Source organism: Hyla sarda, chromosome 1, assembly GCF_029499605.1.
Source record: "Hyla sarda isolate aHylSar1 chromosome 1, aHylSar1.hap1, whole genome shotgun sequence".
In the NCBI taxonomy this organism is placed as follows: Eukaryota; Metazoa; Chordata; class Amphibia; order Anura; family Hylidae; genus Hyla; species Hyla sarda.
This window is the reverse complement of record NC_079189.1, coordinates 435,147,057-435,164,442: the sequence shown is the minus strand read 5'-3', so window position 1 is coordinate 435,164,442 and position 17,386 is coordinate 435,147,057. Positions and strand designations below refer to the sequence as shown.

Genomic DNA, 17,386 nt, shown 5'->3' with positions numbered 1-17,386 from the left:
TCTGTCTGCTTGCTACTATGTAGTAATGTTCTTGTGTATTGGAGGACAATGTGTCCAGTCCTGTATGTTTAGACAATAGAAGTCTACCTGCCTCATTTAGGAGCATTAGGAGTTGAAAGAGGCAAAGTGATTTGAAGTTTGAGTCAGTCTACATTTGACTCTAGCAGTGTTCATGGCCTGAGGCTGTTATAGAGACACCCAGTGTGTGTGTCAGTGTAAAGGATGCTTCAGTTCCTGCTTGTGGGACAGAGAACATGGGTAGCTCTCCCAATTCACAAAACTTCTCCTGTGTGTCTAGACCCAACAATACACACAATGAGCCTGGTACAGGCAGCTGTAAGGACATGTTCACAAAAGGAAGAGTTTTAAAAATCCTAAAGGCACATGATTTCTTGAATATTCTTCATATCTGTTCTGTTTGTAGATTGTATATTCATGCTGTAAATATATCTACATTATTCTAACCATTAAAAGACATATGCACATTAGCAACCTTTGTAAATTGTCTGCTCAGATTACGAAGAGGTTTAGCTAGGATCAAAAATATGATAGACTGGCAAGAATTCTTTCTTGAAGACCTGATTTGTAAACAGTAAAATATAGGTGAATATATTCTCTTTATTGGTAATAAAGAAATCTTAAAACTATTAAATCATCAATGTGCAATCAAATATATATGGGGTCAGTCTACTGGGGATCAAATAGATTGGATTTGAACTAAATGTGAAAGTTTATTGATGGTTTTGGGATAGGTTTTTTATTTTTTTTATGGCTACCATGGTTGCTTTGAGAATGAAATGTTCAAGGTTATGCACCAAACTACCCCTCAAATAAACCGATTAGGTGATGCTATACTACCAAACATAATACTGTATACACACTGGAATATATTTTCATGCTATTTACCTGTATATGTTTCTAGCTCCCTATGCACCAGTTCTCTGGAATGAAACACCTGTGTGTAGATGGATGGATAGATATTTATATCAGCACCAATAGATTGAAGTGTAATCACTAAATTTACTTTTCTTGTAAACTTTATTACCATGGATGAAAGGAACGATATGAAAATCCAGTTTTACACGACTACTGTACAAGGCACAGAACTTGCTTTAGGAAACAATGTATTCGTCTGTGCTACCTGTAGCACCAATACTTGTCTGTTCTAGCTACGCAAGTGTATATTTGTCAATTCTAGTGTTGTAATGGCCTACATCATGCCCCATACATACCTGGTATTGGGACCTTAACATAAATCAGTCTGCTTATGCATTAACATATCAAGTGCAATGTAGAGGTTACTGTCATCTACCATGTTGGGTGTATAACAAGAAGCTTTATATGAGAAAAAGCTATAAAATGTACAGAAGCCCAAGCTTGTACTGTCAGATTGGGCTGGTAGTGCCATGCACCTGATAACCCATCTCCTGAGTGCCAGCGGAGGCTTCCATATTGTGTTTGTTTAGCAGTGGGTTAGCACTAAATGAAGTCGCATTTCCCCTGCAGGGTTTCCTGTGTATCAGGCTCATGCTAATCAACTGGTCAGCCTGCCCCTGCCCCTGTCATTAAACAGGATCCTTCCTCTCTTTGTGTCCCCATACTTCAAAGGCCTGGCAATGGAGATCAGGTTGGGGAGGGGGAAGGTGTCTTGACTCCCTCCCCTTACCTTTAAATGCTTGCCGGTCAGGGGCGCAGTGTAGACTGAAGTGTGAGTGGAGTTATTGAAGGATCATGCTCTCTGTGCCTGGTGAGTAGAGGACACAGCAATCGTCCCCATTTCTGGGCAGTGTATGTAGCACCATACACTACCTGCAGTGGACCACATACTTATTTCCTATCATTTGGACACATTTTTTCTTCCCTTTTTTATATAAAAGTAGAATAGTGTCACTGAAATTTTTGTAGGCTGGTCACAGAACACCATACAAAGCAGCGACCCTGCAGAAAAATTTGGGGGTAGATAATAGAAGTAGCTAACCTGCATTGTATTTGTCTTATAGATGTGAAACCCGCAACAGACATGGACTGTGTCAGCAACCAAGATTCCCTGTATCTTCCCAACTCTGTCACTGCATTGCTGGAGGACTTGGACCTATGGAGCCAGTTCCACCAGGAAGGGACCGAGATGATCATCACCAAATCTGGACGGTAAGTGGATTTCAATGACCATGATGAGTGTTTTAGACTTCTAGAGTGTTTATATTATCCGGCTAGGTAATTTCCTTTTATATGAAGGAGCAAGGGGGATGGAATAACCTAAAATAAAAAAGCAGCAACCTAAGACTATTGCCCTTTTTATATTAGCATCCCTTCTCCTTGACACCAGCTATCTGTACATAAATAAGTGGGGTTGTGTTTTATGTTTCTGTTTTATTCATTTAGTTATTTGGCTAAAAGTAATTTTTACTTAAGTTGCAACCAGACACCTTTTGATATTCTCAAACAAGTATCTGTTTAGCTCCATACACGCTAAAATTATTCTAGAGATAATATATATTTAATACTATGATAGCTGTATAAAATATGATGGTCTAGGTCAGTGATCGTCAACCTGCGGACCTCCAGATGTTGCAAAACTACAACTCCCAGCATGCTGGGAGTTGTAGTTTTGCAACATCTGGAGGTCCGTAGGTTGGAGACCACTGGTCTAGGTTAATCAATAGTTTTCAGTTTCCATTTTTCCTTAATTATTGTTTCCCTTCCACAGGCGGATGTTCCCACAGTGCAAGATTAGACTATTCGGACTGCATCCTTACACTAAATATGTGGTGCTGGTAGACTTTGTCCCTCTGGATAACTGCAGATACAAGGTAAAGTCAAGTCTTTAAAAGCCCATCAGACTCTATTGGCAGCTATAGTCTGTAAAGTAGATGGTGCTGGATGAGGAGGAATATAGTAGCTGTTTTGTTGAGTAATATTATGTAGACCAGTGTTTCCCAACCAGGATGCCTCTAACTGTTGCAAAATTACAGCTCCCAGCATACATGGGCATGCTGGGAGTTGTTTTGCAACAGCTGGAGGCACTCTGGTAGGGAAACACTGATGTAGACGGTGCTTGCTCAAAAAATGTGAACATGTGAGTTCTTTATTGGAAATAAGGTCTCTTCCATTAAACTAGGATAAGGGTGTTGCACATCAATGATTAGTGACAAATGCTAATTACACACATTTTTCTATATAGTGGAGTAAGAATCAATGGGAAGCTGCAGGAAAAGCAGAACCACACCCACCTTGCAGGACTTATATTCACCCCGATTCACCGGCCCCTGGAGCCCATTGGATGAAGGATGTCATCTGCTTTCAAAAACTAAAACTTACCAATAACACATTGGACCAACATGGACATGTAAGTAAAGGAAAAGATGTGCCATACAATGTCATGGTCATAGGCAAGCAATATATTGCTGTAATTGGCATAATATTTTGTCTCAAACTACTGGTTTCTCTACTCTTCCAGATCATCTTGCACTCAATGCACAGATACAAACCCAGGTTCCATGTCATCCAGTCTGATGATATATACAACACCCGATGGGGGTTACTGCAAGTGTTCAGCTTCCCAGAGACAGAGTTTACAGCAGTCACAGCTTACCAAAATGAGAAGGTAAACTTGAGAATATACTTACTGAAATAAGACTGTAACATTAAGATACAATTTATTTATTTAATCTTAATTATTTCTTTTTATCAGATCACAAAATTAAAAATTGACCACAATCCATTTGCTAAAGGATTTCGGGAACAAGAAAGAAGCCACAAAAGGTAAAAGCCTTCTTTTCCATAGGATACACAGCTTAAATTGAATCTATAATGATTTCTTCCTTAGGGTGCGTTCACACACTCTGTTTTTGCGGGTTTTCCGCAGTGTATTAGAAAGGGGCGGGCTCTTCTCGGCTGTCCATAGCAGATTTGTCCGCGGCGGAATTTATGCTGCGGAAAATCCGCCGCAGTCCCTACTGACTTCAATGGGGCTTGCGGCGGATTTTCCGCAGCGTAAATTCCGCCGCGGACAATCTGCTATGGACAGCCCAGAAGAGCCCGCCCCTTTCTAATACGCTGCGGAAAAGCCGCAAAAACAGAGCGTGTGAACGCACCCTTAAGGGTCTATTCACACATACAGTATTCTGCGCAGATTTGATGCAGTGTTCATTCATTTAGTTTCCATTGAAATCTGCAGCAGAAAATCCTGTGCATCAAATCTGCGCAGAATACTGTACGTTTGAATAGACCATAAAGGGGGTTGGGCAAAATGGCGATTACTTATGCATTGTAAATTAATACTAGATGTGAAGCTTGAATTCGTCACTGAAATATTAAAAACCTTGTCTTGGGGATTCAGTTTTAACTTGGTGCGATAACTGTTTCTGTTTCTTCAGGGATGACCTTTTGAAACTCGTGCCACAAAGTCCAAGCAAACGTCAGAAAAGAAAGAAGTGGGAGAACAATCCTGAAGAAGATGAAGGTATTGTTGTGAAATCATTAGCACAATAAAATGTCTTTAAGACCACCATCAAAAATTGTATTAAAAAGTGGTCTTCTAAAGAGATGGTCTTTTCAAAGAATACAGCCAGTAAGCTTAGCACATAGTGGACTTGAAAATCTGTCACCGGGTAGTAAGTCTGGATAATGTAGTGGTCTTTTGGAGTCATCTAAAATAAAATATCTAATGTTGGCACATGCTAAATATTCCCTTAGTCGTTTAGTTTTAACTGTTTTTTTTTTTTTTTGTTGTTGTTTTTTTTCAGATCGCTGTAAGGTTGCACGTGTGAAGGAAGAACCTGGTGAGGTTTCTACAGGAGTATATGCACAATGGGTTCCAGATCATGAAGGAAGCCAGAACCTGGCCCCCATCTCCCCAGATATGACGGGATCCCCAAGCCAAGAGCAGCAGGTCCCTTCATCTTCCTCCAGCTTTTTGTACAGGTGAGTATGCATGACATGCTGTTTATATTAAACGGTCATGACCATGTTGTTCTATAGATTTGAGTTAACATGTAGAAAGCGGATTATAAAGCTTTAATTAATTATTTTACAGAAGTCCAAACAGAAGATACCTTCAGTCACTTTCAGGCTCTTTGGATTCATGTGAAGCACAAGGCAGACGTCTTACGCCAGATGTGGCCACAGTACCAGAGCCTGATGCTTTTCAGGTGCCCTCATTCCATTCACTGCACCCTGCACAGGATCGATCTAGTGTAATGAACATTCCCATTGAAACACCAACAAGACAGAGTCTGCGAGGACCCATGTATAGCCCATATGGAGCAGAACAGTGGATGGTGCCCACACAAGGGCAGTATCGCCCCATGAGCTACTCTTATCCAACAGAATTTAGCACACAGGGGGCAGTTGCCCACAATGGCATGTCAGACTGGAGCCAGTATTCTCTGTTTCCGTATACCTGCTGGTGAATTGGAAGAAACACAGACCATGGACTGCATAAAAATATTTGCTGACATAGCTATCTAACTTTCAACTTTTTAGAAACTTTTCTTTTTTTATTTAATTTTTTTGAGAATGGATCCAATACATATTGGGAAAACCTCACACTTTACAAGTCACTCTGGCTTAAAGAAAAATGAAGACACAGAGAGGAATATTTTCCACTTGTTCCATTCCATGCAAACTAAGGGATTTTTTTTTTCTTGTATATATTGTATGCTTTGCTTACGGAACTGTAAAATTGATAAAGGACTGTTGTTGGGATTAAATCCACAAGACCATCGCTGCAAAAGGTGTTTTAAGTTTTACTTTCCAATTTTCTGATGGACTAAATAGAAATACAAGATGCTCTTAGACTGTGACTGGATGGCACAAAGCATGGACTATATGGAGTCAGATCATCTTCTGCTGTGCAATACCTAATACCTAATACCTTTTAAATAATAATGCCTCTACCCTCAGTTTCCAGCCTCCTGGAAGATCCTTAGGGCTAGAAAAACCCCTTTTGTTCAGCATTGCTTTGCACCGTGGTGGTGTCTGTTTTTCTGTGGGATGAATATTATGTTTGAGCTGTAACATTTGCTTTTTGCACGTTTTCCTATTCGGATGTGAAAGCACATTATAGGGCACATGATATATAAGAAATGCACATGGTTTTTAAATTTGTTGCATGTGTCACTCAAGGTTGTATATACAAAGCATGAAAGTTTCAACTGGGGGTTTTCTCTGGACTTTGGGCTTTAATGTGTTGATTAGAGGAATTCTTCACAAATTATGTAACCTTTAGATTGGTGTATTGTTTTACAGGCTGCAGCAGAGGGTTGGTCTAGATAACCAGTGCTATATGTAGTCTTATTTCTCAGAATGAGCCACCCATATCTTGGTTGTCTGATACAGAATGGTGTGTCCTATGTATAGACCTTAATATCTGTAAATAGATTTTATTTAAAGAGACTGGGAATTGTATCCCATAGGAACATGTCCTTCTACTGAAGGCTGTTTTATGTAATTTTAATTTAATGACTTAAACTGGAAAGTGAAAATGCTGAGATGTACATTTGTGGGTCAGTGTTGAATTGTACCTTCAATAAATGTCCGTAACAAAGAATCACTGTGCATGAAATGCCTGTGGGTCCATTTATCACTGATGTGCAGGATATAAGATCACAAACTTAAAAAACACTATTAAATCCACTAAAAATATCAAAGCATGAGGATGTCTCAGGTTAAATTGCAGAAGGTTGTAACAAATTAAACGCTTTCTTCAATGCTTAGTGGCCTGCAATCCCTCTTCAGCATGGGTGTTGGACATCACAGCTTGGCCATACTTTTTATCGGGTGACAAGCTGCTAAGTTTATCTGAAAAATCCTTTAATTGCATTATTAAATTGCAATTTCTGCTGCAACTTAAGTAATTAACTTATTGATATTTTATGTATTGCTACTAATCTACTTTTGCACATCAAGAATCAATGATTTAACCTGAATAAATCTGGATTTTCAACAGCTCTTCAGAAACTTTTTTGTTTTTTGTTATTTACTGAAAACCACTGTGGTGCTAACAAATAGCAACTTAGTGTGTATAAATTATATTAAATCAGGGGTCAGTTTTATGTCCAGAAGGCTGTGACCAGCTTCCTTTTTTTTACCCAATGAAATGGTTAAAGAATTGTTTATATTGGCAGGTGGCAATTGGTTTTATCCAGCTCAGACAAGTCAGTACACAACCTTACCCCCTTAAAGGACTTGGTTTTTTTCCTCCCTACCTTTTAAAAATCATAACCCTTTCAATATTCCACCTAAAAACCCATATGATTGCTTATTTTTTTTTTGCACCACCAATTCTACTCTGTAATGACATCAGTCATTTTATCCAAAAATCTACGGCAAAACAAAAAAAAAAAAACATTGAGCAACCAAACTTTTGGGGCTTCCGTTTCTACGCAGTGCATTTTTCAGTAAAAATTACACCTTTATTCTGTAGGACCAACACTATATGATGCGGGAGCCGGCGCAGGATGTAAATATATTTCCTGCGTCATTAAAGACGCAGCCCATTTTCACCTTTTTTAAGGACTGAAAACAATTTTCGTTTTTGCACTTTTGTTTGTTTCTCCTCACCTTCTAAAAATCATAATGCGTTCAGTTTTGCATCTACAGACCCATATAAGGGCTTTTTTTTTTTTGCATCACCAATTGTACTTTGTAATTACCTCAATCATTTTATAACAAAATCTACGGCAAAACAAAAAATACATATTTTTGTGGGGTGAAAGGAAGAAAAAAAAGCCTTTTGCAAATTTTTAGGGCTTCAGTTTTTACGCAGTGCACTTTTCGGTAAAAATGACACCTTATCTTTATTCTGTAGGTCCATATGGTTACAAGGATACTCAATTTTAAGTAGGTTTTCTTATTTTGCTACTTTAAAAAAAATGTAATCTACATGCACCAAAATTTGAATGTTTAAAATTGTCCTTTTCTGACCACTGTAACATTTTTTTATTTTTCCGTATTTGAGGGCTCATTTTTTGCGCTGTGATCTGTAGTTTTTCTTTTATTGGTACCATTTTTGTTTTGATGGCACTTGCCGTCGACCGTGTGGTTTAGCTAACCTTATATTTTTATAGTACGTACGAGGTGGTACCCCATGATATATTTTTTTTTTAATTACACTATTTTATTTTTAAAAAATGTGTTCGCTTTGGCAGCACATATACTAAAATTGGAACGATAGAGAAGATTAGCATGGCCCCTGTGCAAGGATGACATGCAAATTCGTGAAGCGTTCCATATTTTTTTGTGCATTTCTATACAATCACTATAAAGCTTGCAATCCTTGTGAATTGCATATACATCTTTTATTGTTCAACCATAAGAAAACATCAATAAAAATTTAAGTTTAAAAAAAATAAAAAAATAAAAAAAAATAGGAAAAGGGGGGTAATTCAAACTTGTTTATTGGGGGGCTTCACATTTAACATTTTACTGCTGGGACACTTTCATTTTAGATGCCGTGATCAACTTTGATCGCGGCATTTAAAGGGTTAATGCAGGGCATCGGCCCGATCGGCGGTCCTGGCTGCTGCTAGCAGTTGGGACCCACCAGATTTAAAGTGTTCTCCGCTAGTGAGAACGCTTTAAAGCCCAGTAGCGGGACTCAGGGCGTACAGGTATGCCCTCCGTCCTTAAGGACTTGGGAAGTAGGGCATACCTGTATGCCCTGTGTCCTGAACAGTTTAAACGATGTTCACATGGCAGAATATTCCACGTAGACGTGCTTCTGCGGAGTACCATTGATTTTAATGGGATTCAGCTGCACTGTGCACATGGCGGAATTTCCCGATTCTGGCGTCCGCAGAAAGAATAGACTGCCTATTCTTTCTGTGGATTCTGTTTTGAAAATGCATTGCTGTCTATTAGTGCATTTCCGATCAGTCCTAGCAATCCTACTGGATCATTTAACTGTGTGGAATGTCCGCCAGTGTGTTCCGGGTGGACCTGGACTTTAGATTTGTTTCAAGACTGTAATGCTAACACTGAATTGTCAATTTATTCATAAAAATGCAGGATTTATCAGAGAAGGCCCTCCATATGAATTCTTTAATCAGGAATTAAAGTATTTACTAAAACAGATCTGTCAGAACTGACTTGTGAACAATTGTGTCTTCTTTAAAGCAGTGTTTCCCAATCATGGGTGCCTCCAGCTGTTAGGCTGGCTTCACACCATGATTTGACCTTCCGATGCACAGATACGATTTTGGAAGCTCAAATCGCCTTAAATCGTATCTGTGCATGGGCAGGTACTGACAGATATGGAGCCATTAACTATTATGGGGCTGCGGACCCAATCGTAGTCTGCTAGTGACTACAATCTGGTCCTTTTCTCAGCATGTCAGATTTTTGACACAGACTGAAAATCATGGCAGACCAATTAATGGACAATTAAAGACCCTGAAAATGTGGGTAGTGCAATGAAAAATAAGTCATCACCTATCCAAAGGATAGGGGATAAGTTATAGATCACAGGGGTGTGATCGCTGGGGGACCCCCACGTTCTCCTGAACGGGACCCCAGCAGTCTGCCGGAAGCAGCCGTTCTGACCCCCGCAAGAAGCAGAGGCCGTGGTATCTCTATTGGATACATGGAGGGGGCATGTTGGGTGCCGCACCAGCATGCCCCCTTTCAGCAGACTGCCGGGGCCCTGTTGAAGAGAATGTGGAAGGTCCCAGCAGTCGGACTCCCTCCTCCCCAGCAATCTATAACTTATCCCCTACCCTTTGGATAGGGGATAACTTATCTTTCACTACAGAACCCAGGGTTCCTTCAACCCAACAAACTGATCAATGGCAGAATAAACCAGTGGAGGAGGAGGAGGATCTTCCCAGCACTGATATAATTTAACAGATAAATAAATATACCGAGGAACAGATTACAAAACAGTATAATTTTTAAAATGTTACAAGTATTGTCTAAGTCATCACTATCTACTTAGTCAGGAAGTCTGGTTAACATAGTAGAATTGATAGCATCCCACAGTAAGGCTTATCTCTCTGCATTTCATCACTGCTCTGTTCCTGAGTATGTACTGGTGTGTGTGTGTGTGTGTGTGTGTGTGTGTGTGTGTGTGTGTGTGTGTGTATATAGTATTTAATTTGTAAAATATCAAGGCTAAATTAATAAATATTGTTTTAGCAGATTTGAAAACTACAATTATACACCTATACTTCCCAGTGTTCCCTACTGTATCTTATTTGACCAATGAGGGTTTGGAGAGAAACTAATGAACACAAAACTTACATAGAAACCCCCTCTTTGAGAGAAAAAAAAAATCTATACATTAATTCCAAAATAGGCATGTTTATATATTTTTATAGCAAACCACCATCTAGTAACTATAAAAGCATTTCAAAATTAGATATCCAGTAGAGTCAGGAGGTCAGTATTTAGGCAAAAATATGATTGGCATACATTAAAAGGAGGGGGGAGTTATGATAACATACCCTATGCGAAAAGTGGCCCCACCCACTTTTGCATCCAGATTATATATTTTACACCGTATCACTTGACAACTCTTTATATATTATGTAATTTGAGTGCTATGATCATGCACACCACTTGTGTTTTCGAAATGCATCCTATTTTGTCTCCGATTATCACAGTCTATCACTGCATTGTTTTGTATACCTGTCAATCATGTCTGCTTGGGGACGGCATGTGTGACCTATAAATACCCTCTTTCACCATTTTGTTGCTTGACAAAGGCGGCGGGAGGCCGCCGAAACGTAGCTCACTCTGGATTAATAAAGACACCACTTCATTTCACCAATCTGAAGTGTCACTGCTTCTACTTCTCTCTCTCTCTCTCTCTCTCTCTCTCTCTCTCTCTCTCTATATCTATATATATATCTATATATATTGTTCTAGAAAATGGTGCTATTTGAAAATTCAACTTGTCCTGCAACAAGGAAGGAACAAGCCCTCTCACAGCTACATTGATGAAGAATGAAAATATCTTGTTTCCACATTCTATGTCATGAGTATCTGATGTGGGCCCTTGTACCTATCGGCTCGGCGTTTGCTGACTTCAGCCTTCATAAATTAGTTCAGCTTTCAGGTGCTCCGGTGGGCTGGAGACTCTCTCCTAGGACTGAATCCACCTTTTCCAGCCCACCGGAGCACCTGAAAGCTCAACTAATTTATGAAGGCTAAAGTCAGCAAACGCTGAGCTGAGAAGTCCGTGATGAATCAAATTTACTGTAACTTCGCTCGTCTCTAGCTCCCCACAAACACACCTAAATGCAGTGGGCAGAGGTGGCCCATATTACGGAAGAGTCAAGTGTGCCATGTTATATAGTTTCCATTCTCGTATTTGTATTCTGCTTTTTATTACTAGTGTCTGGTGAAGGTTTGTCAGTAGACTCCCATATGTGGTATCCACTATGCATAGACATATAGATATATATAATGTGTATATTGACTGCTAGGTCTGCGCTATTTAGAAAAAAAAAAAAAAAAGCCCTGACAAAGTAACAGGTGAAAATTAGACTCTCTTTGCATCTGTCACGTGATGGGGTCTACAGAAAATTTTACCTTTTTATACATAAGATTTCCAGATGCATATAGCAAGCATATACCATAAACATGATGTAAAAGGGGCCTAAACAGTAGCAATGCAGCGCTGTAAGCTACTCTCTAACTGGTATATGAAAACGAGTGTAGAACAGCCCTAGTAGCTACTGCTTGCTTATGATGTTCCCACATCAGCCGCGACTGTCTGAATGAAATAGGAATACCTCTTGAACACCAAGTGGTTGTGCCATTAACCCTTAGAGAACGGTGTGGCTGCCTGTGCCTTAAAGGGGTACTCCCCTGGAAAACACATTTTTTTTTTTTTTAAATCAACTGGTGCCAGAAAGTTAAAAAGATTTGTAAATTACTTCTATTTAAAAATCTTAATCCTTCCAGTACTTCTCAGCTGCTAGATGCTCCACAGGAAGTGCTTTTCTTTGTGAATTTCCTTTCTGTCTGACCACAGTGCTCTTTGCTTACACCCCTGTCCATTTTAGGAACTGTCCTGAGCAGAATAGGTTTGCTATGGGGATTTGTGCCTGCTCTGGACAGTTCCTAAAATGGACAGAGGTGTCAGCAGAGAGCACTGTGGTCAGACTGAAAAGAAATTCAAAAATAAAAGCGCTTCCTGTGGAGCATACAGCAGCTGATAAGTACTGGAAGGATTAAGATTTTTAAATAGAAGTAATTTACAAATCTGTTTAACTTTCTGGATCCAGTTGATTGAAAGAAAAATGTTTTCCAGGGGAGTACCCCTTTAAAGGAGTAGTGCAGTCATATATACTTATCACCTATCCTGCGGATAGGGCATAAGTGTCTATGGCTGCAGATCTCCTTTAATACAAAGCACTGTACATGTATGGGGCAGTGTGTGGTATAGTCAGGAGCTGCACTTGCTTTATAGTAACTACCATGAGCTTTGTTGCTCCACTGCCCCTGCAGACCGGGGACCTACTGCTATGAGCCATAGTAATAGGTCCCCAGACCAGAGGAGCAGTGTAGCACCAAAGTGGGACAGTATGGTGGCCTACAACTATATATGGGGGCCGTTTGGGGGCCTACAGCTATATTTGGGGGCACAGAGGGGGCCTAACAACTTTGAGGACGCAAAGTGGGTATTATTACTGTGTGACAATAAACATTCGGGGTGTTTGTAAATAGGTGGGTATTGTACTGCAGAAAGGAGCCTAAAATGTTTATTTGGCTGGTTCTGTGGAGAAGTGGAGAAGTCTTGTATGGGAGAAATCTTAATGGCGGTCTAGGCCAGATAGTGAAGAAAAGAAAAGCAAACAACTCCAGTTAGAGAAGACGTCCCCTGTAAATCGGGGGACTGGGGAGATAAGGAGAGGAACAGGGGCCTGTTATAGAGGAAAGTAAAGCATATGAATTATACTATAATTATTACAAAATGTCACTAATATGGGGGTACAATTTTTTGGGATTGGGCTGTCAATAGATACTCAGGCAAAAGGTTGAGAACCACTGTCTTAATGGACCTGTGCAGTTATTCTACGGAATACCTCAGCTTGGCATTCTGTAAGTATGTCAACTTATACCACTAGTGTAAGATATTATCAGCTGTGAACATAGCTTAAGTTCTTATTGTGATACCAGGAAGGAGATTTATCATTCTTTTCAAATGTATGGCTTTTATATGACAATTTTTTATTTTTTTTACTTTTGCTTACATGTGCCCTATTTATCAAACAGTCGCACGACCTTGATAAATCACACATAAGCTAAAACCGGGAAAACCGGTCACAAAAGCATTTTTTTTAAAGCAGAAAAATGTCCCTTATGTTAATAGCCAAAGTTCTTTATCTACCCTTCTACCCGTTGCGTACCGCATTGGGTGACACCCTGAATGGCCTGCCTAAATCTTTCTCCTTCCTCCCCTAGGCCATATTGCTTAACCCCTTTAGGACCCAGGGTTTTTCGATTTTTGCATTTTCGTTTTTTCCCTCCTTACCTTTTAAAAAATAAAAATCCATATGATGGCTTATTTTTTGCACCACCAATTCTACTTTGTAATGACATCAGTCATTTTACCCAAAAATATACGGCGAAACGGAAAACAAAATCATTGTGAGACAAAATTAAAAAAAACATTTAGTAATTTTTAGGGGCTTCCGTTTCTACACAGTAAATTTTTCGGTAAAGATGACATCTTATTTTAATCATATGGACCTACAGAATAAAGATGATACCCTCCTTATATAGGTTTGATTTTGTCCAACTTCTGGAAAAAATCATAACTACATGCACGAAAATGTATACGTGTAAAATTGTCATCTTCTGACCCCTATTACTTTTTTATTTTTCTGCGTATGGGGCGGTATGAGGGCTAATTTTTTGCGCCGTGATCTGAAGATTTTAGCGGTACCATTTTTGTATTCATAGGACTTATTGACCGTACGCCATTGACCGTGCGGTTTAATTAATGATATATTTTTATAATTCAGACATTTCCGCATGCGGCGATACCACATGTTTATTTTTATTTACACCGTTGTTTTTTAGGGAGCTATAACACTGCACACACTGATCTTTTACATTGATCAGTGGTTTCTCATAGGAAACCACTGAGCTATGATTCTGCCGCTTGACTGCTCATGCCTGGATCTCAGGCACTGAGCAGTCATTTGGCAATCGGACACCAGGAGGCAAGATAAGGGACCCACCTGATGTATCACAGCTGTTCGGGATGCCGAAATTTCGCTGCGGACATCCCCAACAGCCCCCTGAGCTAACCGGCAATGATTTACTTTCATTTTAGGCGCAGCGTTCAACTTTGAATGCTGTGTCTAAAGGATTAATAGCGCGCTATTAGCCACGGGTCCCGGCCATTGTTAGAGGCCGGGCCCGACCCACTATGACGCTTCCCTTATGTCCTAACCAGCAGCACAAGTGGGGACTTAGCAAGTAACAACACAAATAGGGGGGCACTACTAGCGCCGCACAGAGAGTACAGGCACTGACAAGACATTATAAGCCGTCAGAGTCCCCAGTCCTGTGGCCCAAATAGACTGCCACGAGACACGAAGACCCCACAAGCAGCAAGCTGCAGGGGAAATATAAAAAATAAGTTAAAAAAATACCCAGAAGGGGGAAAAAATGAATCCACGCAGGCTCTAGAAAGAACCAGAGCCTGCAACATCCTGCGGTCCACACAGGACAGAAAAAAGCAATATGGCCTAGGGGAGGAGGCCCTTTATAAGGGGGTGTGGGGGCAATTAAAAGTTAATTACTTGGGCGGAATTAAAAATTCCACCGCCTTGACAGCTTTACAGGGGCAGAACACCCCACTTGTGCTGCTGGTTAGGATGAAAGGGAATGTCCTTTTCTGCAGACGTAGGCACTTTCTGTAAGCCAGGTTGGACCTGGAATACATATGCGACTTTTAAATGGAGATGCAACTTTTTTTTCTTCATAAATAGCGACTTTGATAAATACATGACCGCTGCAAAGTAACAAAAAAAAATTACTACGTGAGAAGATTTCAGAAATGTGCTTTGGAATTAGCAAAAATCAAAAAGTCGCAGCATGTATAGAAAAGTCGCACATGCGCAAGTACGTGCGACTTTTTTACACAAAAAAAATCTACTACGGAGCTTGATAAATCTCCTTGGAGGTCTTTGCCATATTTTTACCAGACAGGGCAGCAGGGGGGTAACTATAGGGCAGTGTTATCCAAACAGTGTGTCTCCAGCTGTTGCAAAACTACAACTCCTAGCTGCCCAGCCAAATGCTGTCTGGGCAGCTAGGAGTTGTAGTTTTGCAACAGCTGGAGACACACTCTTTGGAAAACACTGCTATATGAGCAGACCATTGCTGTAAATAAAGCCCTGGGGGTGGCCTAATAATGTTTGCATTGGGGACCAGCATATTCAAGTAAACACTGCTGGGCATTACTTCATAAACCATTTCTACCATTCATAATGGTAATACTTTATTATACAGTAAACATTGCCCTATATTTAAATACAGCCCTACAGTTACCCCCTGCTGCCCTGTCTGGTGAAAATATGGCATAGACCTGGTATTTTCAGAGTATCACAATCATCAGCTGGAGACACACTCCTGTAGGGGTGGCAGAGGGTGTGGGTGCCCCAAGGCCCTGTGTGTCTATCTTACCTGTAGGACAGTGTTTTCCACACAGTGTGTCTCCAGCTGTTGCAAAACTACAGCTCCCAGCATACCCAGACACCGTTTGGCTGTGGGGCATTCTTGGAGTTGTAGTTTTGCAACAACTGGAGACACACTATTTGGAAAACACTGCGATAGTAGTAGACCAATGATGAAAATAAAGCCCTAATCATTTTTGCATTGGGGACCAGCATCTTCAAGTAAACACTGGCGGGCATTACTTCATAAGATGCAGTGCTTTATGTGTAAGGCAGGTTCTACACGCTGGATAAAGCTATTATACCTGGGATAACGCATAGCAATACCGCATGAGATATGTAGCATGAGTGTGAAAGTGTTTCATACGTCATTTTCCTCGCTCCGTCATGAGACACGTGTGCTCGTGCGGTAATTTGGCGGGAACCCGCGCTGTGGTACAGTAATGGGATTATCGCCTGAGAACAGCTGCGCCCCCTCCCGCCCAGCCCTCGTACCGCTGGGTGTGAATTGGCCGCCGCTTTGATGTGTAAAGGTCCTTTTGTTGCGGGTGGCCGGTGTCTCTGCTCTTTCCTCTGTGTCTGGCATCTCTTCCCCATAGAGATCCTCTATTCTTCCTCTAGACGACGTGACAGAGTGTGATACACAAAACTGAGGCTGCTTCTCCACATTCACTGGACCAGACGCCACACCTTTATTGCTCCATCTTTTCTACCATATTACTTGGCTGCTATACACCAACATTAGCAGAGATATAAAACGGCACATTATTTTATAGTGTATTCTGACCAGTTTCCATAGGCAATAATGGTGCCATATTCAGTAAACCAGTGACAAAACAATTTCATGGACTGAGGTGAATTTAATGCAAGTATCATTCACCCAGAACAAGAGAAATACAAGTGAAAAAATCCCTTCAAGGATCCATTCACACAGGCAGATTTTGCTGCATATTTTCGCAGCTGATTTTCTGCATTTTATGTTCTGCTTATTTTTTCACTGACTTATCAGCAGAAAAAAAGCATCAGAAAAAAAGCAGTATGTAATAAACAGCTGTAAATACGCAAGTGTGAACGGACCCTTAGGATCCGTTTACACGGGCAGATTTAATTACGAGATGACATTGCATTTCTCTAATTTAACCCCTTCAGGACATCAGGTTTTTTCATTTTTGCACTTTTGTTATTTTTTTCCACTCCACCTTCTAAAAATCATAACGCTTTCAATTTTGCACCTATAGACCCATATGAGGGCTTGTCTTTTGTGTCAGCAATTTTAGTTTGTAAGAGCATCAATAATTTCACCACAAAATCTACAGCAAAACAAAATATATATATATTTGTGGGACAAAATTGAAAAAAACAACAACATTTTGTAAATTTTTGGGGCATCCGATGCTACACAGAGCACTTTATGGTAAAAATGACACCTTATCTTTATTCTTTAAGTCCATACGAATAAAATGATACCCAACTTGTGTAGGTTTTATTTTGTTTGACTTTTTTTTTAATTAAAACTTTTTGTATGAAAATTAGCATGTTTAAAATGTCCCCTTCCAACCCCTATAACTGTTTTATTTTTCCCATATACTGGGCTATATGAAGGCTTGCCGTGATCTCTAGTTTTTATTGGTACCAATTTTGTTTTACTTTAAATAGTTTTTTTTTTTATTTTTGAATAAAGAGAACAAATTACAAAAAAAGAGGCAGAGAACATTCTACCCTTTTCACAGACGCAGCTGTAGGGCTATGAC

The 17,386-nt window shown here is 40.1% G+C and overlaps 1 protein-coding gene and 1 non-coding gene across 3 annotated transcripts in view; both read left to right on the top strand.

The window, feature by feature from the left end:
- The window catches only part of LOC130309340 (T-box protein VegT-like), a 32,462-nt gene extending 25,640 nt beyond the window's left edge, over positions 1-6,822 (top strand). For both annotated transcript variants that reach the window (XM_056552318.1, XM_056552317.1), the window contains exons 2-9: positions 2,001-2,148; positions 2,708-2,810; positions 3,182-3,346; positions 3,458-3,604; positions 3,692-3,762; positions 4,377-4,462; positions 4,746-4,923; positions 5,036-6,822. In XM_056552318.1, coding sequence (XP_056408293.1) covers positions 2,021-2,148; positions 2,708-2,810; positions 3,182-3,346; positions 3,458-3,604; positions 3,692-3,762; positions 4,377-4,462; positions 4,746-4,923; positions 5,036-5,411 — 1,254 coding nt within the window. In that variant the 5' untranslated portion in view covers positions 2,001-2,020 and the 3' untranslated portion in view covers positions 5,412-6,822. The remainder of the gene's footprint in view (positions 1-2,000; positions 2,149-2,707; positions 2,811-3,181; positions 3,347-3,457; positions 3,605-3,691; positions 3,763-4,376; positions 4,463-4,745; positions 4,924-5,035) is intronic.
- Positions 6,823-8,134: 1,312 nt separating this feature from the next.
- LOC130345300 (U6 spliceosomal RNA) lies at positions 8,135-8,239 on the top strand. Its single transcript, XR_008884035.1, has one exon. It is a non-coding gene; the product is annotated as a U6 spliceosomal RNA (small nuclear RNA).
- Positions 8,240-17,386: the final 9,147 nt, after the last annotated feature.